Consider the following 26,185-nt stretch of genomic DNA (forward strand, 5'->3'; position numbering starts at 1 on the left):
TTTCCATTCTTCAACATTGATATTTTTAAATGATAATGCTCAATTAACTAACAAAAAAAAATGTTTTTCTCAACAAATTATTGTATACATATAATTTTTTATATTCAGAACAAACTATTTCTCAAACCATTGCTTAAATAACTGCTGACAACTAGCCATTTATTTTTTACGATTGTAACAGAAATGGAGAGTATTATGTAAGATATCTTTAATTGTACTTGGATTTTTTTATTTTCTTTTTAGTATTAAAGAAATAGAGTATTAAATTTAGAGCTTTAGAAACTACTTCTTTCCTTACTTTGCTTAAATCTGAGAGCAGATAATTCTTATTCAACAACTAATACTTTTAAATTTTTAAATTTAATACTTTTAAATTTTTGATAATGCAAGTAATATTTTTAAACTAAGCCCTGTTATGAAGTTAAATGGATTAATCCTTCTGAATACCTTGTTTATCTCCTTTTGAATCTGCATTCAAGAGGATTTGCTGCTGCAATATCTGAAGAGAGTCAAGTGGAAAATTTTCTTACTGTATTTTCCATCTACCAAAATAATTAAAACTTTCAGTTTTTGGTACTGAAGTTGATGTTCCTCCTTTATGTCTTTCTTTTCAAAAAACTAAAAGAGAAGTGTCATTTAATTCATATTAATACAATACCATTGATTTCTATATAATTTTTAATTAATTGCAAAGGTTTTGATTTAATAAACAGTTTAGTTTTCAATTTTATTCATTCAGAAAATAGAGAAGTCTCATTGTCTAAATTAGCTGCATTACTGTTAAAAGCTTTCCAATATCCATCTATCTAACAACTTAAATATTTTCTGCAAGAGAAAAAATTGTTGATGCAAAATTTCAGCAGTAACTTAAGCTGAAACCATATTGCAAAACCCTAGTCTCTAAGGAAGATCACAAAACCAATTGAAAGCACTTGATATAACAAAAAAATAAGCCAAGCATACATTTGTTTATTTAAAAAAAATAACAAAACTAAATGAACAAAACAAGGCGTAATAAAAAGAAAAAAATTTCTGTTTTCAAGAAAATTACTATTAAAAAAAATCTGGCTTTAATTATATGAGAGCTTTTCTTTGTAGTCATGCATGAATAGAAAATTTTTTTTAAAAGCAATTTTCTTCAAATAATTTTTTTTTTACATTTTAGAATTGTTTTGTTTATTTTTGTTAATTATTTTTTTCTGAAGAAAAACATGATTTTAAACTTTTTTTATTTTTCACTCTTTTTGTCATAATTAAATGGAATTACAGTATCAATTTTATATTTTATATACATATAAAATACAAAAGGCTTATATTCATCATAATCTATGGATTACCATACATGATAAAATAAAATCGTGCTTGATAACATCGAAATTGCTGAGTCAGTAAATAGCCGTTCTCTGTGGGGTATCCGTTAATAAGTGTTATGTTTTTTTATCTTTTATATGGTTTACCTTTTGTTTTATTTCTTTAGCAAACAAATTATATTTATATGCAGTTTTATTCTATATTATAATTTGGATAATTAGCTTTCATTATTATAAATGATACCAGTTAAAACTAAACCAGATGATTAGCAAACATAAATTCTAGCAGGAAAATTTATACTAGTTAAATTAAAATCCACTTTAACAGCCACCTTATATACTCATATTGAATTGACAGTTAAAATAAATCAGATTGATAGCTACAACATATCGATTCAACTCCCTTCCTCTAGATGTTTCCCTTGTATTATATGTAGATTTTTCACATGTATATAAAATATAGAAATGGAATGTATACAATGGAATGTTGTATTATCACCCTAATTACATCACTGTGTAAAATTTCACCATTGTATGATGTCAGGAAATAAGTTTAATTAAGGTAGCAAGATTTGAACATGGTTGAACCATTGTAAGTTAAAGAAAAGCATGTAAAAATTATTTTATTTATCTCGTTTTAGAATTACACACACTGGCTTTCAACATGCCAGTTGAAGCCTGTCTAGCTCTTTAACAGCAGCCTATCTTGGCTGCCCTCACTCCCTCAACCAACTTAACTCAAATTCATTTAAGCATTTATTCTTAAAACATTCCCGAACAAAAATCTAAAGCAGCTACTCAAACCAAAATCTAAATAAAGTCAAACTTAATAACCTTTTCTTGACATTAAAAAATTAAGAACATAAAAAATTATGTTCTTATGATCAAAAACAACTTTGCCCTGAATATCTTCATACTTAACTATTGTTAAAAAAATCAAATCAAATACTGACTACATTTATGAGAACTCTACCCTCACAACAAACTCAGCTATAGTGTGGATTTGGTTGAATATATCTTTAGTAGTGGACAAACAATCCTATAACAAATTATCAGCACTCTAAAGTAATATATCACCATTAATTGCTGTGTAATTGAAAAAAATGTGTAATTTGAAAATGTGAGATAATTAATCTGATTTCAGCTTTTCATATTTACTAAACCAAGTTTCGGAAGTACTTGATGGGTCAAAAGTTAAGAGTGAGGAGGAACAGTTCCATTTCATCTCAAAACCAAACATACATAGTATGATTGATAAAAATATGTACAACAGATTTTTTAACCTTTGGGAGTCAGCTGTAGTTCCCACACTGATTATGTATTCTGGTCCTGGTATACTTGTATCTAATTATTATTAATTTCCTTTTGTTTTTAAATAAAGCTTCAAAAATCTGTGTAAAACAAATTTTCTTTTTAAAATATGTAAGGTTCAGTAGCATAAAACAAATTAACCATTTAGTTTTGACAAAATATATACTCTAACCTGCTTTTACATTTAATGCAGATGTCAACAAACTTTACACGTTTTTTTCTATTTTTCTTCTTAAAATTAGGAATGGCATATTTTTAACAATTTAAGAAGCTCTATCCGTTTAAAATACAGAGTGACTCAAATAAATAAATGTGTACAATTTGAATGATTATAGATACAAAATAAACAGGGATAGAAATGACAAAATCATAGCTGATAATTCAAAACATCTGTTTTTCATTATTGACTACTAGATTGCATATTATTTATTCCATTATAAACATGGCTAAAATTCAGTAGTCTTTTTATCAATAAAACCTTTTGAAGACTTTTGAATTGTTATTGAAAAACTGAAAATATTAAAAGAGGTTCTTGGATATTGGACAATGGAATTTGGAACACCACCACCACCGATAAGACTAAAAATTACAGGAATTCATGATAAGTTTGAAAAAAAATGGTAGAGTGGAAAATATAAACAAGTGGTGATTTACATTAAGAAAACTTATCAGTAATGAAATTCGCTGTAATAATGCAAACTTTTACATGATCCCAATGAAATCCCAGACATTATTTTTGTGAGATAAGTATTGAATAAAAAGAATAGTGTTCATAGAATTTTAGAAGCTAATAAGTAGAGACCATATATCCCAAGACTTTTAAATGCATTAAATAAAGATGATCCAGAACAGGAAGTTCAATTTTGTGAATAGTACCAGGACAAGTGTGAAATGAATGAAGGGTTGATAATTGAATTATTTGGCCAAATGAAGCCACTTTTACATTTAATGGAACAGTTAATAGGCATAACAATGTTTATTGGAGTTGAATACAAAGTTGTAGATTTCCCAGGCCTAATATTGTGATGTGGTTTATCTTCTAGAGGAATTGTCGGGCCATTCTTCTTTGAGAGGGCTTCCACCAGGCCTTCCACTTGATTTCTAACCTAAGATTAAACAATTGTTAATAGTTTAGTTAAGCAATTATAGTTTAGACAAGCATAATGTTTTCTGCCTGGCTTAGCAAAAAATTAACTTATGTATACAAACAGAATTTTATAGGGCAAATGTTTGAGAATTTTATTATTGTATAGATGTTTACTGCTGTACTGGCAAGTTTATTAGAATCTTATAGCCAAAAAAATTACATAAAACTGAACAATACATTAATACATTATTTTACAACTAATTATTAAATTATATTCGTAGTAAACAGAACAGATTATTATTTATTATAATTATAAAATAAGATTTTTTTCTAATCAATTATAAATAGAATCGTAATGAGATTTCTGTGAAAAATCTGAGTTTTTCAAATAGGTATTATAAATGTGTATGAATAATTTGGTAATTTAAAAAAAAAGAAAAATAATCAGAAAATTTATCTGATATACTGTCTTAAATTAATTAAGTTTAATTAAACAACAATTCAACTACAGCAATGGTTTAATACACAGCATCAGCATCACACTAACTGTGTTGTAGGTAAAGGTATTATGTTAACTGGATTTTTGATTTGCTTTGTCACCTGTTGCAATGTCCTTAATTTTGTAGCATATCCAGTGTCTTTTAAAACACTCCAAAGGTAGAACTCATAAATGTTAAGTCTGGAGATCAAGCCAGGCACTTTAAAGCACTTCCTCTTTGTTCCACCCATTGCTCAGGAAAAGTGTTGTTAGGAAATTTCACTGCATCAGTAGTGTGCAAATTAATCTGAACACAGATGTTATTTAATAAAAAGTAACTTTATTTAGAAAAAGAAAATCATACCTGTACAGTTTGTTAATATCTAGTAATTAATATGACCTCCTTTATTTTTAATCACTTCACGTACAGAATTAGACATCGATTCAACAAGTGTAATACACATTTTTTTATACTTCTTCTTCAAAAAGCTATAGTAAGATTACCTTAATGAGGTCAGTTTTTGTGATACATTTCATTTTTAAGAGTTGTTTTTGACTACTACCCAAAGATTTTCAATTAGATTTAATTAAGTCTGAAGAGTTGCCTGACCACAGGAGCACTTTAATATTTTTTGTTCTTCGAGAAATTTTTTTCACTTTTTGATAGTATGACAAATCGCCAATTCTTGTTGGAACATTCTATTGCCCTGTGGGAATTTGTTTTAAAGTTGTGTCATAACCTTCTCCTTCAGAATCTTGATGTATCCATCGCTTTTCAACATAACCATCTACTGGAAGTGATGAACAAGAGCCTTCAAATGTGAAACAACCCCAAAACATTTTTCTCTGGGATGGTGATTTATTTTCATCTGATGCTTTTCTAATGTATGGAACGCTTTGCTCCTGAACATAAAAATGTGATTTGTAAGAAAACATACATTTTTCCAGTCTTCTTTGGTCCAGTTAGTAAGTGCTTTGGCCCACAATAGCTCTTTTTATACTTACTGGTGTTAAAACCTGTTTTTTAGCTGGCTGACAACATTTCCGTCCAAGTGCAAGAAGTCTGTGTTTAATTGTAGTCACATATAAATCTGTTTTGTTGACTACTAATTCTTGATTTAAGTCCACAGTAGTTAATTTTGGATAAAGTTTATTTTTTGTCCCTAGTAACCGATCCTGTGTTGGAGTAGTTTTTCTTTTACTGCTACATTTGCCTTTCCTTTGAAGTGAAAAGTAACGACTTACTTTAAATTATTTTAAAATATCATTTACTGTCCCTAGTCCAGTATCACATGCATAAGATATTTTTCGAGTGTTTTCGAGAAACAATTTTTGAATGCTTTCTTGGAGTTATGCTATTATATATTCAAGATAGAATAAAAAGTATAAACATATGATTTTGTAATAGAAAATGAAATAAGCTTACAGATTCAATTTGTTTCAAAAGTCTGATAGATTTCACAGCAATGTTAGAAAAACCTTATATAAACCATTTATTTATTCTGAGAAAAAAAATTGTTTAGATTTTTATTGTTTTGGTTTAGTCATACTTACTTTTTATTCTTTAATAGGATCTTACAAACTAAATATTCCATTTTTATTTTTCTTAGAGGTTGGTAACAATTTGTTACAGTGTAATGGCTATCAGTATTTTTTTAAATTTATTATCAGCTATAATGGCATTTTTCTATGATACTACTGGGCCCTAGTTCAATTCCAGTGGTTGCTATTTCACGGAAGTATACTTTTACATCTATGCATATTTTTTGTTGTAATAATCTAATTCTCTGGTTATTATGGTTCAAATAATAGCAATATATCTGTATTGATCAATCTGTGACTCAACAGAATACTATGGTAAAATTCAATTGGATTTGTAACCATATGTGAGGCAATATCATCTCAAAATATTAAAAAAAAAGGAAAAAATGGGGAGAATTCATTCCATTATTTTTTCTTAATAATAAAATTGTGAACATTTTTTAATTAACTTATTCTGTTTTTACAGTATATAACTGAAAAAGATAAACAAGAATTAATTAATAAAGCAAAAGAGAAGAAAGTAAGAGATGCTGCTGAAAGTGCTATGAGAAAAAAAGAATTACAGAGTAGTGATTCAATACGTGAACATGGTACTCATTTAACTGAAGTAAGTAAGTAGTTCAACAAGTATATTTGGTTAATACATTATTTGAAAATGATCTTAACAAAATCTTTTAATTAACTTCCATAAAGTGTGTTTAATGATTGTATATTTCTTCACTATTCTGTTCTCACAAAATTTGCCTTTGTTAATCCAGGTAATAGCTTTTCAAGATTTTTATAAGACTTTAGCATGCTTGAATTGTAGTCCATATTCACTGTCCAATTTGTGTTTGTAAATCACACTGTGCAATGGTATCGAGTTCATAACTGCTTTATATTGTCTAATACTTTATTGTTCTACTTAATATGTAATATGTTATGGTTATGTGTGTCTGAGAAGATTCACAAATATACACACAATTGTCAAAAGCAATACACTGGATGAACAAAATATAACTAAATCAAATGTTCTTTGCTTCACACTAAACACATTTTTTGAGTTAGTTGCTTTAACTTTAAAGGCATCCAAATTGACATGGGAAACAAATCATTCCTGAAATTGACAGAGCTATTATGAAGAAGACAGAAAAATATGCCAGTTTTAAGGCTTAAAAATAAAAATAATGTTTGAGATGGTTTTGTGTAAACTTTGTCATTATGTCAACTTTATTATTCTTTATTAGCATACCAAGTGGTTCCAAAATGCGGATAATATTAAATTCTAAAAGTGACACCAATATAGGAACTAGCAATTTAGTGAACATCATCAGTGTTCTCAGAAAAACAGCTCTGAATGGTGCTTCTTGTACTTCAGGGGCTTTACAAATTTTACACCATGATAAAAGACAGGGCTATAAAGAATAAGGCGACAAATTAATTTACTTCTATCTACTGTGAAAGAATGGGCAGGCAGGAGTAGGTTTCCTGATGAACAAGAAGATAGGGAGGAGGGTGGAGTATTTCAAGACGCATAGCGATAGAATCATTGTTATAAGGATAAAATCAAAACCTAAACCGACAACGAATGTTAACGTCTATATGCCTACAAGCGCCCATGATGATGATGAGGTAGAATGTGTATACGAAGAGATTGATGAAGCAATTAAACACGTAAAAAGAGATGAAAATTTAATAATAGTTGGAGATTGGAATGCAAGCATTGGAAAAGGCAAGGAAGGAAACATAGTGGGTGAATACGGGCTGGGCAAAAGGAATGAAAGAGGGGACCGACTTATAGACTTTTGCACGAAGTATAATTTAGTAATTGCCAACACCCAATTTAAAAATCATAATAGAAAAATATACTCTTGGAAAAAGCCAGGCGATGCTGCAAGGTATCAGATAGATTATATCATGGTTAAGCAAAGATTTAGAAATCAACTCGTTGACTGCAAAACTTACCCCGGAGCAGACATTGATAGCGACCATAATTTGGTGATAATGAAAAGTAGATTGGGGCTTAAAAACCTGAAGAAAAGGTGTCAGATGAATCTGACACCTTTTCTTCAGGAATTTAGAGAAGCTTGAGGAAGAGGAGGTAAAGAAGATTTTTGAGGAGGACATCGCAAGAGGTCTGAGTAAAAAAGATAAGTTAGAAAATGTAGAAGAAGAATGGGAGAATGTTAAAAAGGAAATTCTTAAATCAGCAGAAGCAAACTTAGGCGGAATAAAGAGAACTGGTAGAAAACCTTGGATTTCAGACGATATATTGCAGCTGATGGATGAACGTAGAAAATTTAAGAATGCTAGAGATGAAGAAAGTAAAAGGAACTATTGGCAATTAAGAAATGCTATAAACAGGAAGTGCAAACTGGCGAAAGAAGAGTGGATTAAAGAAAAGTGTTCAGAAGTGGAAAGAGAAATGAACATTGGTAAAATAGACGGAGCATACAGGAAAGTTAAGGAAAATTTTGTCGTACATAAATTAAAATCTAATAATGTGTTAAACAAAGATGGTACACCAATATATAATACGAAAGGTAAAGTTGATAGATGGGTAGAATATATTGAAGAATTATACGGAGGAAATGAATTAGAAAATGGTATTATAGAGGATGAAGAGGAAGTCGAGGAGGATGAAATGGGAGAAACAATACTGAGATCTGAATTTAAGAGAGCATTAATAGATTTAAATGGCAGAAAGGCTCCTGGAATAGACGGAATACCTGTAGAATTACTGCGCAGTGCAGGTGAGGAAGTGATTGATAGATTATATAAACTGGTGTGTAATATTTATGAAAAAGGGGAATTTCCGTCAGACTTCAAAAAAAGTGTTATAGTCATGATACCAAAGAAAGCAGGGGCAGATAAATGTGAAGAATACAGAACAATTAGTCTAACTAGTCATGCATCAAAAATATTAACTAGAATTCTATACAGAAGAACTGAGAGGAGAGTGGAAGAAGTGTTAGGAGAAGACCAATTTGGTTTCAGGAGAAGTATAGGGACAAAGGAAGCAATTTTAGGCCTCACTTTAATAGTAGAAGGAAGATTAAAGAAAAACAAACCAACATACTTGGCATTTATAGACCTAGAAAAGGCTTTCGATAACGTAGACTGGAATAAAATGTTCAGCATTTAAAAAAAATTAGGGTTATTGACAAATGAAATTTTAATTAATGAAATATTTGGATCTTACAAAGGGAAGGCACAACGGTTCAAATCAGATGTCTCTTTTTTATTTTTTTAACATTTTTAAAAAAAAATTAAGTATATTGATTTATTAATAATTATTAACCCGTGATTGTAAAACAAATTTTTCAATAAATGATTACTCAATAACAATAAAAAAAATTTGAAAAAAAAATCAGATGTAATTAGTGAAATAAAATTTTATGTACTTTTAAAAATGTGTATATGTAATTTAATAGGCATTAATATTACATAACAGATTTGGTGAAACATCCGATTATATAACATTAATTGAAAATTATAATTTAAAAGCGTATTATTTTTGGATTTTCTAGTTTAATTTTATTTAATTATTCTGGAATTTCAGTTTAATTTTATCTATATTAAGTTAACTACAGAATGATTGAACAACATATACACTGAGGCATACATGCCTGATCTTTAATAAATTGCAAAAATTTTTTTTTAGTTTATTACTTCTCTGATATTGTCAGACAATATTCTCCCTAAGCTGGAGTTGATCATCAATTTATTTATTTGTTTTTTGTTGCCAATCATTTAATCGCTGTTTGGTTTGAATATAACTTTCCTAATCTTAATTTTTATACACATTTTCTAGTTTTCCAATGTTCTCTCTCTTATATTCATCATCCTCTTTTAATCTTTTATTCTTTCCTTGGTCTTAATGTTTTCTTCCTCCTTTATATTTATCATCTTCTCTTAATCTTTTTATTCTTTCTTTGGTTTTAACATTTAAATTACAGTAAGACTTCTACTTTTTAAATTAATGTAGTTTAGTTACTGTTAATAAATTATTATTACTTAAATTTAATTACAGTATGTTAATTACTTTTTAAATAACTGTAATATTATTATTTTACTTTATAAGTTAATACGTATAATTCTAATTTAAAAAAGCAAATAAAATACTAATTCTTGTAATTTGGATTTTCTTAACTGCATTAATAATACTTCATGGAGAGCTTTTTAACGATATCATAAGTGGTACTTATTATCATTGGTTCCATTGTTATAGCCAAATAAAATTTTAATTAATTAAATATTTGACTCTTACAAAGTGCACCGGATTGAATCAGACTTCATCGCCTTTATTTTTTAACTTTTTTTTTTAAATTTAAACGTATTAATTTATTAATTAACCTCTGTAAAAAACATGTTTTGGTAAATAATAATTCAAAAACAAAAAAAAAAAAAAAAATATCAGAAGTTATTAATGAAATAAAATTTTATGTACTTTTCATTTGAAAAAATCCGTATATATAATTTAATAGGCGTACGAGGAAGTCAAGTAGTGTCCACATCAGATTTTTTAAATTTAGCATCAAGTAATCAAATTTATTACAAGCTATCTGTTAAACCCACTGAAATCTTTTTCTTTTTTCGGAAACTTAACAAGAAATCTTACTTCAGTCTACTTTTGTGGATTCCATGAAAATGTTCCATTTCCATGTCGTAAAACAGACTCATTGCTCGAACTGTTACAATCCTATTTGAGTCATGCTTTGTACAAAATTTGACACAATTTCCTACATTTTACAATACATCCTAATATGCTTTAAAGTAAGGGGTCCTTGTGTCTTTTCTCCTTCTCCTGGGACAACATCTGCTCTATAACCTCTGGTTGTCGCTTGTAATGCAAATCCATTAGTTCATAGACAGTCAGCGCCTGGCCATATTTAAATTTAATAAGTATTTTTTCAACATTATATTAAAAATAGATTGTGTGACAAAATATTTATGAACCTAATATAATTTTATCATTTTATAAAGGCTGGTGAAAAATGTTATGTTAACATAAAACAGAAACTGTAGGTAAAATATACTTTTTTTCTTAAATTGAACAAAAAATTCAACTGTACTTAATAAAAATCATAATTTTTTAATTATATTTTATGCAACTTTAGAAAATAAACTATATTTATAAATGAAAATTCTTGATGGCTCTCAGCTAACCAGAAAAGGTTGTTAAAGCAATGTTAGCATGGCTGTGGTTGATTCATACATCAACCGTGTCATTTTTGAAGTAATTATCACTTTCTTACCTTTCCCTTTCCATAAATTAGGTAAAGTTTTAATTTTGTTTGAAAGGCAAATAAAGTATTGCAAATATAAGTTCTTTTTTATATACACTGTACTAAATAATTTTTTTTTTAATTTCATCAGTGACTGTGAAGCAAATTATCCTTTTGTAGGTTATTGGAAGCTGAATGTACATGAGACAACTTATGAATTGTTAATCTCTGGAAAAAATTAAAATTTTATTTTTTCAACTGCAGTATGCCTTTGATACTCTAATGATGAGAATTGTACAATGAAATAAACTCTCAATAAAATATAAACCTATTTTAAAATAAAAATGTAATTAAATAATTTGAGATTAACATAATAAGTTTAATCGTTAGAATTTATTTATAAATAATACAGGTAAATTTAAAATAAATAATTCAGTAAATTATTGAATACTAAAATAAATTTGTTTGCCTAAAAACCAGTTACTGCACCAGCAATCAACAACAAACTGTATAACATTTTTAAATCTATTTTTTCAGAATTTTGGTTGAAAAAATATACTATATACTAGTATAACTATTTAAACAATTAATATAAAAAATAAGTTTAAACATAAAGTATGTAGCTATGTACATTGTAAATGAAAATTCCATGGGACATCAACACCAATATTATTATTAAAACAGATATCACCAACAACAATGTTATATACAATACTAAATATGAATAAGCAAAGAAAAGATATAAAACCATACCCCAGGTATAGAAATAGTGATTAAACTTTCATTTGTTTATGTCATAATTCATGATATTAATTTATGAATTTGATATATCAGTAATGCATGATTGGTTGAACTGATTTTTTTTTATATACGCTTTACATGTATGCAACTGAGAAACGTCAATATGAGTGCATTTTAATCAGCTAAATATTTCTCTAAGATATATTGTTAATTAAATGTTTGTTAAAAAAAAAATAAAAAATAAATATATACTTTATTTTTGTAACTTTTTGAGTAAAGAAGTACTTTGTGTTCATTACAGCTTGAAGAGGAGGCAAATAGACGAGCTAATCACCTTCTGCAAAGAGCTTTTGAGTTACGTCAAGAACAAGAAGATGAAATTAAGAAATGCAATGCTTTAATACTTGGCACTAAGTGTCATGCAATCCGTGACGCTCAGATTGCTGAGAAAATGTTGATACAGTAAGATTTATTTAAAATTTACAGTAATATTAATTTTCTTTGTAAATTTAATCTCTTTAATAAGAACAAATATTATTAAAAAAAAATATATTTTGTTTCAATAAAGATGATTAAAAAAAAATACTGGATTTTATCCAGTATGAAATAAAATCAGTAATGTCTTAGTCATTAATCATGTTTATGCTTTTCTCCAGTCTCATTCTGTCACTGATTACCACTTTAATTTAAATTCATTGATTACATCCTACTTCTTCAAATATTTGTTTATGTATTCTAGCATTTGCCTCAACAAAAATTTTAATTTTCATTAACAAACTAATGAATCCACCAACCTAGATGTTCTTCCATTAAAAATTTTCACAGGCTTCTTTTTCTTCATTTTAGCTTAATATTTTATTATTGTTTTGGCATAATCTGTTTCTTTGAAACTTAACGTTCCAGAATTCTAATTCTTCTGAAAAATCATTGTTAGGAAATTTGAGAGAATACATTCCTTTCTGGATCTTCGTATTAACTGGATGATCCGTGAAGAGTTGTCTACAGTGGTTGGTTTTCTTCATGACCTTGCAGTATGTAAGTCTGCAGAGGGAGTTTAATCGAGGTATTTGATCATGGTAGGATCCGGGGTGGCTAGGGTTCCAGCCTAGGCATTGGATTGGTTGGAGGTAGGCACATTGGTATCGTGCCATGGTTATACTGGTATCGTTTGTGATTTGATTTGGAGCTCCCACTGGCGAGGGTGGGCGCGCTGCCGGGGTATGGTAACCCGTACGACCGGGTTAACCCAACGGCGGGAGGAAGCCCGCCGTTGGAGGTTCCTGATTGTTACTTGGTAATGCTGCGCTAGACTCCATGATAGGACCGGGTGGGAGTGCGAGGTCTGTCACCGGCTGCTGCGCGGACCGGAATGAGGTTACGTTCCCCTTGTTAGGTGACCTAATTTGGTCAACTTTTATTGGGTGTAGGTCTGAATTTCTATATTGCGTAAAACGTAATTTTGATTGGTATGAGTGTAGCACTGATTTGACTTACAACTCGTTCGTTTTGTGAGGCTTGACAATCACGAAAGGTGTTCTCAAATTTAGACAGACGCGGGGTCCGCGCTTTCGCGGTCTCGGTTAGAGTATGAAGGAATCATGTAGGTTGGATGTGAAGATATCCGTTTGAGGCCTACGTGAAAGCAAAATTTGATTTGTATTTTACTGTTGTAAATGTCTGCCGACGCATTTACATCGGTGGCACCCCGACCGAGGCCTGGCTGATGTCTGTGAGATGTAATCAGTTAGAGGGTCTGAAGATGTCCTCCGGTAAAGCCCCTCAGGGCTCGGAACGGATGGGTGGTGTGGCGACCGGTAACGTCACAAGGTAGATGTCTTCCCCTACGGGGTTGGGATATTGTGGAATATCACTAAGTATGTCTTAGAGAGTAGCATTCTTTTTTTTTGCTTTTGTTCTCGATGAGTTGAAGAAATACCATTTATGTACCCCCCATAAATGGGAGAATGTCGGACTCGCACGGGTTCGAATAGATGTTATTAAGAGCCTGTGTTCCCGCACCCTACCGACTAAAATTCCTTTCTCATCGTGTCCCCCACCTGGAGCCGGATCAGTATTTAAGCACTTACTCAGCTCCAAGGTTGCACTTATACTCAGGCTCACCCAGGAGGAGCCGCACCAGGTCCGGCCAAGCTGTTCTCAGCAGAACGGAAAAGACAGAGACTCGGCCACTGGCCGAGTCTCTGTCTTCTCCGCTCAATGGGTTGGGAATCCCACCGCTTCATCAGCGCCGCCCATCCAGCAGCATCCCGAAAATTGTAAGATGTGAAATAAAGTAAAGACCTAAGCCATGTTTAATAAACCTGTTAAACAACATTGGGTGTAATTTGTGTGTGACTGTGGTATTCATTTAGAAAAAAACCAACTTCAGTTTAGTAACCTACTTAATTTTCACAGTTTTTCTCCTACATTTAAAAAACCTCTTTCACGACCTCTCTTGTATTCTTATTGTTTATATTGTAAGAAGACCAATATAGTGGACCTGAGTAAAAGATTCCTCCCAGTTAAGAAGAAAGTAGTAGAAAATATAACAATGGAAGGAATCCAGAAAGGAACTAAAAGGAACCCTTTTAATAAAGGTAACTGCCTGACACTCCCTGAAAGGTAACTGCCTGGGTATTTGAAATACTGCCTACTGACATACTAAAAACATGTCGTTCCGTGAGAAGAGTTACCGGACCAGAGTTTGGAATTTCATGAGAAAATGAGAGGGCGGTCGATCGTTTTCACGCTCAGAGTTAGGTCCGGTACGGCAGGTAAAGAAGATAGTAGTATAAATACTATAGGGAAGACCAGTTCAAAAATCAGTTCCGCGCGACGAGTCTGAGATGTCAGTCTGCGAAATGAGTATTCTGCGAGGAGGGGTCAGTGAAAGAGCGAATTTCGAGTGCAGGTTCGATGCAACTAAAATGACATTACAAGTAATCTCGGTACATGAAAACAAGAAATGGTTCGGTGAGTTGCTGTAAGACTATAAGTGAAAGAGATAACGTACTAAATTTCATTCATAAACTGTTAGGGTTCTATTTGTGAACAGCAAAAGTATTTGAGTGAAAGAATTTTATACTTTTCTTATCTAGTGTTGTTAATACAAGACTAGTGGTTAAACGTGTTTAAACTAGCGGTCATGCTGATGTCTTTAGTCAATGGGACTGAATTCTGCTTTTCCATTCTATTTGTCTACCTGTGAATAAATCCTAATTCTGTTTTGTGTGTTACCTGTGTTTATTACACTGTTTATTATTATTATTGAAATTTATGATTATTTGTTTGTTATTGACATTTAATATTATTATTGTTTACTGTGGCCATTTTTATTGTCATTCTAAATATTATTGTGATATGTTTTTTTATTGTCTGTTATTATTATTATTGTGGTTGTGATTACTATACTTTTTTTATTTGTTTTATGATTATCGTTTACAATTATTATCACTATTGCCATTGTTATTGAGGCATTATTATTATTACTATAATTATTATTGTCTTATTTTACTTATGTTTTTAAACCAATAAGTTATAATTATATAAACGTTTTCAGCTGTCAACCTCGCAATGTCCTGATCCAGCCGCGAACACGCGACAATATTTTGCTTCCATATATCACTACACTACGTACAAATATTTTTAAAAATCTTGTTGATCAAAACAACGTTTGATGAAAATTTATGAAATAGTTATTTTTTAAAAGCTAAAAAATATTGACTTGTTTACAAACTATGCAGAGTTTTTGTAGAATTACAGAGCCTGAATTAAAAGGAACTTCAGGCAAAATAGGGTAGACTTCATGTAGCAGTTAAATCGTTATTGTTTACCACAAATATATATTTTTTGTTACAGAAGGGAGTTAGATGAGGAAGAAAAAAGATTAGAGATGATGATGGAAGAAGAAAGATTAAGAGCAGTTCGTGAACAGGAAAAGAAAAAAGAAACAGAAGCTATGAAAAAGAAAATGTTTACCAAGGCACTCTTAGAACAAATTAAAGATAATGAAATACAAAAAGAAATGCATGCAGAGACCATTGAAGAAGTGTGTATACTTTGAGAAAATATCTGATGTGGACACCACATAACTTTCTTGTACGCCTATTAAATTACATATACACATTTGTTGCTGTTCTTAATTTAAATATATTTCATTTGAAGTGAGATACGATCCTCCAGTTCTTTAATAAAGTGGACAGTTAGTTACACAATTGCATTGTGGTGGATACCACATTGCATCAAATAATTTTGTGGTGTCTGCATCAGCTTCTTATATTAGTTTATATATTAATATTGTTTCACGTCACTAAACTAGTTATGTGGTGTAATTGAGAACGCGTCGGATCCGCAACCATGCACACATGAGTTCGCATCAGACTTCTAATAAACATATTTTTTTTTTTACCTTTTTTTATTAATTTAAATATATTGATTTATTAGTAATGATTAAGCTCTGTAAAAAATTTTGAACTAAAATGAAAAGTACGTAAAATGTTATTTCACTAATAACTTGGTGATTTTTTCCATATAGGTAGATTTCATAAGAAAGCTGCCTATTGTAATGGGTGCCATGATTCGACTTCCAGAAAATTTCGACATATCTTGTGTTTCACATCTCCCAGGCCCCAAAATCACAATCAGCTCAACAGTTTTTGTATATATATATATATATATATATATATATATATATATATATATAAACTTTATTGTGGACACGATAACTGCCGTAATTTTGCGCCAATCACTTTCAAATTGTTCCTTAAAAATAGCTCGTCCCAAACTCTCGATAGAGTTCGTTAACGCCCAAAATCGGACCATGGGGTTGGAAATGGGAAGGGGCTTTTTCGAAAAAACAAATATCGCTAAACTTTCGTACTAAGTAAAATATCGATTTCGATTAATGTTCTTACTATTTTTTGTATTCAGTCATTTGAATGGTTTGATGCAGCTCTCCAAGATTTTCTATCTAGTGCTAGTCGTTTCATTTCGGTATACCCCTTACATCCTACATCCCTAACAATTTGTTTTACATATTGCAAACGTTGCCTGCCTACACAATTTTTTCCTTCTACCTGCCCCTCCAATATTCCTATTGCAGGATGCCTTAATATGTGGCCTATAAGTCTCTCTTCTGCTAGCTTCTTTCTTCATCTATTTGCCGCAACACCTCTTCATTTGTCACTTTATCCACTCATTTGATTTTTAACATTCTCCTATAGCACCACATTTCCAATCTTTTCTTCTTAGATACTCCAATGGTCCAAGTTTCACTTCCATATAAAGCGACACTCCAAACGTATACTTTCAAAAATCTTTTCCTGACATTTGAATTAATTTTTTATGTAAACAAATTATATTTCTGACTGAAGGCTCGTTTTGCCTGTGATATTCGGCACGTTATGTCGCTCCTGCTTCATCCATCTTTAGTAATTCTACTTCCCAAATAACAAAATTCTTCTACCTCCATAATCTTTTCTCCTCCTATTTTCACATTCAGTGGTCCATCTTTGTTATTTCTACTACATTTCATTACTTTTGTTTTGTTCTTGTTTATTTTCATGCGGTAGTTCTTGCGTGGGACTTCATCCATGCCATTCATTGTTTCTTCTAAATCATCTTTACTCTCAGTTAGAATTTTATGTCATCAGCAAATTGTAACATCTTTATCTTTTCAATTTTATTGTTACTCCAGATCTAAATTGTTCATAAATGCATCAATAAATACGAGTTCTGTGAAAAGGTTAAAAAGAAACGGGGATAGGGAACATCCTTGTCGGACTCATTTTTTTATTACGGCATCTTTCTTATGTTCTTCAATTATTACTGTTGCTGTTTGGTTCCTGTAAATGTTAGCAATTGTTCTTCTATCTCTGTACTTGAACCCTAATTTTTTAAAAATGTTGAACATTTTATTTCAGTCTATGTTATGAAATGCCTTTTTCAAAATCATAACTTCCCTTTTTCATAAATATTACACAACAGTTTGTATAATCTATCTGTTGCTTCCTCACCTGCACTGTACAGTAATTCTGCAGGTATTCCATCTATTCCAGGAGCCTTTCTGCCATTCAAATCTTTTAAAGCTCTCTTAAATTTAGATCTCAGTATTGCTACTCCCATTTCATCCTCTTCAACTTCCTCTTATTCCTCTATAACACCATTTTCTAATTCATTTCCTCTGTATAACTCTTCAATATATTCCACCCACCTATCGACTTTACCTTTCGTATTATAAATCGGTGTACCATCTTTGTTTCACACATTATTAGAATTTAATTTATGTACCCCAAACTTCTCCTTAACTTTACTGTATGCTGTGTCTATTTTACCAATGTTCATTTCTCTTTCCACTTCTGAACACTTTTCTTTAATCCACGCTTCTTTCACTCGTTTGCACATCCTGTTTATAGTATTTCTTAATTGTCGATAGTTCCTTTTACTTTCTTCATCACTAGCATTCTTATATTTTCCTTCTGAGTTGTCCTTCTCAAAAATCTTCTTTACCTGCTCTTCCTTAAGCTTCTCCAAATTCCAGTGATTAATCTGACACCTTTTCTTCAGGCTTTTAAATCCCAATCTAATTTCATTAACACTAAATTATGGTCGCTATCAATGTTTGCTTCAGGCTAAGTTTTGCAGTCAAGGAGTTTATTTCTAAATCTTTGCTTAACCATGATATTATCTATCTGATACTTTGCAGTAACGCCTGGCTTTTTCCATGTATATATTCTTCTATTATGATTTTTAAACTGGGTGTTGGCAATTACTAAATTATACTTCGTGCAAAACTCTATTAGTCGGTCCCCTCTTTCATTCCTTTTGCCCAGCCTGTATTCACCCACTATATTTCCTTCCTTTCCTTTTCCGATGCTTGCATTCCAATCTCCAACTATTATTAAATTTTCATCTCCTTTTATGTGTTTAATTGCTTCGTCAATTTCTTCGTATACACACGCTACCTCATCATCATCATGGGCGATTGTAGGCAAATAGACGTTAACAATTGTCAGTTTAGGTTTTGATTTTATCCTTATTACAATGATTCTGTCGCTATGCATTTTGAAATACTCTACTCTCTTCCCTATCTTCTTGTTCATTAGAAACCTACTCCTGTCTGTCCATTATTTGAAGCTGAGTTAATTATTGTAAAATCTCCTGACCAAAAGTCGTTTTCCTCTTCCCACCGAACCTCACTAATTCCTACTACATCTACATTTATCCTATCCATTTCCCTCTTTAAATTTTCTAACCTACCAACCTTTTTCAAACTTCTAACATTCAACGCTCCGACTCATAGAATGTTATTTTTTAATTTTCTGGTGACCCCTTCCTTAGCAGTATATGAAAATGCAGAGCGTTAGATTTTCTTGAAAAAAAAGCAGCTGTAGTTTTACATTGCTTTCAGCTGTGCAGTACTCAGAAGATTGAATAATGTTGATATGTCCGTTGAAGTCGTTCTGTTCTATGCCCTTAACAACTACTGAAAGAGCTGCTGCCCTCTTTCAGGAATCATTCCTTAGTCTGGCTCTCAATATACCTCTCCGATATGGTTGCACCTTCGGTCCAGCTATTCTGTATCACTAAGCATTCAAGCCCCCCTCACCAACGGCAAGGTCTCATGATTCATAGAGGGAGTTTTTGATTATTTTTTTGATAAGGGCCTAATACTTACTAAATTTTTTGTATCGTCAACTATTGGCCCAGGGGTTTGAAAAAATAAGGTTTCGAAGACAAAAAAGAATCATACCTCCCTTAATAGGCACAGTATTGGACCGGTTTAAAGTGTTTGTTAGTCCTATAAACATTACCCAAAACTTTTGTCTGGAACAATTTTTGATATGACCAACCCTTAAGGCAAGGGATGACCAAAATATTGTTGGAATTGTAAGAAGACTAGGCTTGTCGTATGCTAAACATGTGACAATTTTTTTCACATGCAACCATTAATGTATTGAATAAATCTGAAATTTTTCTTAACCTTAAGTTGCAAATATTTTTTATCTCCTACTTAGCACCGGTGAAATCTACCTCCGCCTTCCAGCATGGCGGGATTTCTTTTCTTTTATTTATTATTATTATTATTGAATTATTTACTGTAATTTTTTTTTTACAATCAGAGGTTAATATTATTAACAAATAAATATGTTTAAATTAAAAAAAAAAGTTAAAAAAAAAGGTGATGAAGTCTGATTCTAACCGATGTGCCTTCCTCTTATAGATCCAAATATTTCATTAATTAAAATTTTACTTAGCTGTAACTCTGGAACGAATGAAAATAAGTACCACTTATGATATATCGTTGAGAAGCTCTCAATGAGGGCTTTATTAGTGCAGTTAAGAAAAAGTCCAAGATCCAAAAAAATTGGATTTTGGGCTTTTTTAGAGATATTTTTGGTCCAGTCAGTTGCAATCAAAAGGGAAGGTGCAGAGACCTAAATCCAAAATTTCAATATCCTACGGTTAATCGTTTTTGAGGTATGCTAGATACATACGTACATACATACATAGACATACGTACATAGAGACATCACCCCGAAACTAATCAAAATGGGTTCAGGGATGGTCAAAATGAATATTTCTGTTGAAATCTGAAAACCAAAATTTTTCGTGATCACAATATTTCCTTTATTTCGTACAAGGAAGTAAAAAACAATAGAAATATAATTAATTGAAATTTCATTATTTTTATTTAAAATATATTTTACCTTAATTCCTGTAAAACCGGTTTGTTACTTAACTTAACAAAATTTATAAATGAACAAATAGTATTGTTCATAGAAAAACCTTATTCCAGTTTTCACTCTTGCCTTATTAAGTTAAAAAATTGTTTTTAAATGTCTACTATTAGGGGACTTTTCAATAGTATTGGTTCCACTGGAATTTGGTTTGCATTAGAAGAAAGGTTCATCAGCGTCTCCATCAAGGTTTAGTCCTATATCAAAGTATGCCTGCAAATGGTTTTTTCTCAAAAGCAACTTTTATTATTTTTATTAATCTTTTACCAAATATTGAAATAACAATAGTTCTTTATAACGCATTGTATTTATTTGTATTATTGGAGAAATAGAAGGTCTGGTGGCTTTTTCTATCACCTCAATCATTATTAGTTAGGCTTTTTTTTCTAACCCCTTTTAGTAAGTGTATTTGTAGTTACTATTGTACTAAGTTACAACTATAAAGCAGTGGTCCCATTGTCTGCTACCTTCTTAACTAGACAAAGTCAGTGAAGCTTTTGATTCAATTTCCACATACATATGTTGGGGAAAAAAATGAAGGTTAAGAAAAAAAGCTACATTGGAGGAAGGCTATGATCAGCCTACTGAGAAAATAAAGCCTTGCAAATGACTGGAATAGTTTTTTTTTCTCCAAAAAGACATCATGCAGTTAAAGATCATCCAGAATGCACCTGGAAAAATGTATAGAGTTTCATCTTGCAGATGTGTTTTTTTAACTTAACTCTTAATATGCAGTTTATAAAGAATTTTATTTACATTAGTAAAATGATTTTTTAAGGACTTTGTTTTATTTTTGTAAGATTCTATTTCATTAGATTACTTTAAGGAATTTTTTTAGACAAATAGTTTTATTAATTTTTATTAACCACCAGATTTAGACAAATGCAGTAGAAAGGCTTGTAATTTTTTTTTAAAAGAGCTCTATTATAAACTTGTTACAATTGAGCTTAGACCCATATTTTACTAATAATAATATTTAACAATGTTTACATTACCATGCAAATTAATTTGAACACAGGGAACATTTTTTTCTATGTTGTGGCTATACTGATTGATCACATCCATTCTTTAAGTTGTCCGTGTTATGCAAATTTGTTGTTTTTGGTTATTTAGCAATTTTCATGTTATTAATAGTGTTTTGTGGAAGTTTATTTCATTTTTTATTACAAAATCATATTTTTGTATTTTTTGTTCTGTCTTGAATGCATTATAACAGCGGACATAACTCCAAGAAAGCATTAAAAAATTGTTTCTCTTTCTGAGCATACCAGTATGACACTCGACATATAGTTTCTGAGTGTGGTATTAGACTAGGATAGTGATTGCTATTTTAAATTAATTTAAAGAAATTTGTTACTTTTCACCTCAAAGGAAAGGCAAATGTGGCAGTAAAAGAAAAACTAATCTAACACATTATCAGTGGTTATTAGTGATAAAAAATAAATTTGATTCAAAATTATCTGCTGTGGACTTATAAAGACTTTCAGCAGAACAGATATACACATGACCACTGTTAGACACTAACTTCTTGCAGTTGGACGGAAAGGCCTTCAGCCAGTTCAAAATCAGCTTTTAACACCAATAATGTACAAAAAGGCCTCTTATGAGCCAAAGCACTTACTAGACTAAAGAAGACTGGAAAAATGTTATGTTTTCAGACAAATCATATTTTTATGTTCAGGAGCAAAGGCTTCCATACATTAAAATAAAACCTCACCACCAACAAAACATCCCAGAAAAAAATGTTTTGAGGGGTTTTTCACATTTGAAGGTCCTTGTTCATCCCTTCAGTTAGGTGGTTATGTTGAAAAGGGATGGATATATCAAGATTTTGAAGGAGAGGGTTATGACACAACTTTGAAAAAAATTCCCACAAGGCAATGGAGTGTTCCAACAAGATTTGGCAATCTGTGTCATACTGCCAGAAAGTAAAAAAAATTATCAAAGAACAAAACATTATTAAAGTGCTCCTAACCGTATAGTTTCATGATGAAGAAATAAAAAAATCTGTAGTCCACTTTATTACAAGAGGAAAATTTGATCATCATAGAAATAACATAAATATGTATGCCTGTGTGTGTTTGTGTGTGTGTGTGTGTGTGTGTGTGTGTGTGTGTGTGTGTGTGTGTGTGTGTGTGTGCGTGTGTGTGTGTGTGTGTGCATGCTCGCATGTTATAGTATTGTTTTACTTTGATATTTATTCATTTTTGAGTCTTTTTTTTAACAATGGCCTAAAGATTTTCAATTGGATTTAAGTCTGAGGAATTGCCTGGCTACAGGAGCACTTTAATATTTTCATTCTTTGAAAATGTTTTCCAATTTTTTGGCAGTGTGGTGTACCGCCAAATCTAATTGGAACCCTCAGTTGCCTTGTGGAAATTTGTTTTCAAACGTAAGTATACATATATATAATTTATCATTTTTATGATAATCAGATTTTCTTTTGTATTTGTTTGGCATTATTGAAACAGTTCTGCCAACTTAATTAAACAACTATCTTCATATTGAGCTTGAATATTCATCATGCACCCTTGAGTAAATTAATTGAAACAAGTACAGTATTTTTTGTATATTGTGTTGGCCAACCTGTTTTTTGTTAACTCCAAATATGAACTAAGTAAAAGTTTTGAGGGGTTAGTCTGTAGTTCAGAAAATGCTCAGTTTTTTTTTCTAATTATTTTTATCATATTGTTGGTCCGTTTTTATGTGTTTTTTGTATATGTTGCACAAGTAACATTAAAAATGTTCATTTTTAATAATGAATGTCACACTTAGGAAGATAGCTATTTTTTTCAACAAAATATATTGGTCGATGTAAAGTGAGTTTAACTACAGTTAACAGAAGCATTAAACTGAAAAATGAAACATTGATTTAGTGTTATCTAAACAAAAGGAGACATTATGAGAAAAGGATTATAATTTCCCAATATGATGCATTTTTGATAAGAAAAATAGGATAAATCTTAAAACCTTTGAAATTCAAAAAGATTCAGACCACTCAAAGATTAGTGAAAAAACAACTTTTAATATCTGCAATGATGAAAAAACAATTTGAATAGCCTAGGAAATGTAATGACTGGACTCAGGAAAACTAGAGAAAGGTATTATTTTCTGGGAAATCCCAGTTTTATGTTCAGGGAATTATAGTTCTGCCTGAAAGGAAAGGTTACTTAAAAAATTCACTCAACCATGAAGCATGATCTAAAAAAGCATGGGTTTTTTTCATTTAATGGGATGGAATTGCTTATGCCCTCTGAAGGTATGAATAGTGAAAAATATTTATTATTACTGCAGCAAATTGTTATCAGAGTTAATAAAACTACTGCTGACTAATCTATTGTGTTTTGCTTGATGCCATGATTCAAAAAATGTATCAAAATTTTTTAATACAAAAGACATCATTAAGTACTTGAATGGACTGAGAATTCACCATGTGAATCCTGTTGAAAATCTGTGGTCACAAGCTCAGGAAAATGGATTGTAAAATAAAAGAGAAGATGATTTTGGCACTTCTGTGGGGGTGATTTCATGATCTAGAAATTTGTAAAAGGTATATAATTGGTTAAATTGATGCCTAATGATTTTAAATGGAGTATATACATTTAATAAAACTGCTTTGTTTTTGTCGCTATAAAGAAATTAACTTATTTATATTACAAAAATAATCAAAATTAATTTGCACTAAATGTAGTTTTTTAATTTAAAATTGTGTAGTTTTAATTTTTTCAAAATTAAATTTTTATTAATAATAGCAAAGAAATATTTATTTAATAAATATTGTACATAATAGAGTTATTTTTTGAATTATAGTTAATTTGAAAAAAATTGTTTTTCATAAACCTTTTGTTCACTATTAACTGAACAATTTGTATAAAACATATTTTGTTCAGATAAAAAATGATTGGATCATTTCATTTTTATTTTTTTTTATAAAGTAGATGAACTGTACAATTTAGGGATCTTATTTTTTTTTTGAATTTGTTATATTTTCATATACACCAAACAAAAATCATTATTGTAGTATGTAACTTCCTGCCCTCCTGTCTTGCAAATTGCATTGTAAATGTTAAAAAGTTAATTGTATATTTTACTGGTTTCGCTGAGCATTTGTGTTTGTAATATGCTGTGATTACTGATATTTAGAATAAAATAAATTTGAATAATTTCTTGAACAGATTTATTTTTTTAAATGTAGAGATTTTCTGTATGAAGATAACTAGTAAACTTCACAAATATAGGTGTGTCTTTTCCTATAGTGACTGAAATAAAACAAGTTAAATAAAAAACATACTACAGGACAAAAAAATTGAAATACAGTCTAAAGTACTGATCAAATTATCTGAATTGAATCATCTAGGAAAACAATGAAATTGTTATAGGAAAAAAATATGTAAATAAAACCTGTGTATTAATTGAAATATTGATAACATAACACTTAGGAAAGGAGTACATAAGAAGAGCATTAATTTGCTGTTTTACACCATTCTTTACATTTTTGTGTAATGCTGTGATTCATATTTAGCACCTGAGATATTCAGATTTATGATGTTCACTATAGTATCAGCTCATGCAGTGAATAGAATAAAGACATTACTTGTAGGGCTGAATATCAGATGAATTTTGGTAGGGTTTGACATGGCAATATGCAACTGTCTATTTAAATTTTTGAAGAACAAAAAATACTTCACTTCTTGTTTTACCTAATAAGCTTGGTATGGGATGACTGTTATTTCTGAAAACTGCTATTATTTTTGAGGAGAAAATGCATTATTTTTTAACTTCAGATTAATAATATCGACAATCACTTAACATATTTGCAGTATTCAAGAGTAATCAGTTGTCAAGCTGAATCCTATTAATATTTCTCAATCCTTTCTATAAAATCAGTTTGAGAAGTATTTTTTCATACAAAATTTTTTTTTAGAATAGTTAATTTGTAAATGCTATCCTTGCTTATTAATTAACTTATCTGTCATTTTTAATAGGAAGCAAGGCTTGCTAATGAAGCTGCAATGCAAATTCAACTAGACGAATTAAATGCTTTTAAAGAGAAACAAAAAGAACAAGCTAGGTTACGTCATGAAATGAATCTAATTAATGAACAATTGCGTCAGATTGCTGCCACTGAGAGGGAAGAAAACAGACTTGCAGATTTGAAAGTAAGTAGATTTTGAATATTTAGTATGATTGTAGAGTTAATACAAGATAGTTACAAGTAACAATGTATGTCTTTTAATTACCTTTCTCTTTTACAGTGTTTAAATTGTGATTTATTCTAATCATATTATAACTTCTCATTTTAAACGTAACTACCAATGCACTAATATTTTTGATTGCCAATGATACAGGATGATGATTTAGATTGATGTTTAATTCTGATAGCTTGTTAGTGGTAATGAGCAAATAGTCACAGTTAAACTTAATGTGCACATATTTCCAGATATTCTGTTTAAGTAATATCTGATTAGAATTTTTGCGCTTATACAGATTTTAAATGTTATCAGTTTATAATTTTAGTATCAGAATTGTTTCAACTACTTTAAATGTTATTCAGAAATTTAACGCTCATAAGAGGAAGTGTTAAGTAAACCCTCTTACTGTTATGTTATAATATCCATTAGGTATGAAACTAAAATGTGGTTAAAGTTTTTCTGCTCAATTTTTCATCTTTTATCTTGAAGTACCTTCATTTTATTTTACTCTAAATAACATCAAACTAACTGCTGTGTAGTTTCTCGTGTGTCTTTATTGAAAGATCTGGTTTTGAATCA

At 30.4% G+C, this 26,185-nt stretch overlaps 1 protein-coding gene across 1 annotated transcript in view; it reads left to right on the plus strand.

Moving 5' to 3' along the window:
• Nucleotides 1–6,272: 6,272 nt before the first annotated feature.
• The window catches only part of LOC142317872 (cilia- and flagella-associated protein 45-like), a 34,227-nt gene continuing 14,314 nt past the window's right edge, over nucleotides 6,273–26,185 (plus strand). The window contains exons 1-4 of the mRNA XM_075354417.1: nucleotides 6,273–6,335; nucleotides 11,978–12,138; nucleotides 15,535–15,724; nucleotides 25,400–25,573. Of these exons, the coding sequence (XP_075210532.1) occupies nucleotides 6,273–6,335; nucleotides 11,978–12,138; nucleotides 15,535–15,724; nucleotides 25,400–25,573 (588 nt within the window). The remainder of the gene's footprint in view (nucleotides 6,336–11,977; nucleotides 12,139–15,534; nucleotides 15,725–25,399; nucleotides 25,574–26,185) is intronic.

This window comes from Lycorma delicatula, chromosome 1, assembly GCF_047948215.1.
Source record: "Lycorma delicatula isolate Av1 chromosome 1, ASM4794821v1, whole genome shotgun sequence".
Lineage (NCBI taxonomy): Eukaryota > Metazoa > Arthropoda > Insecta > Hemiptera > Fulgoridae > Lycorma > Lycorma delicatula.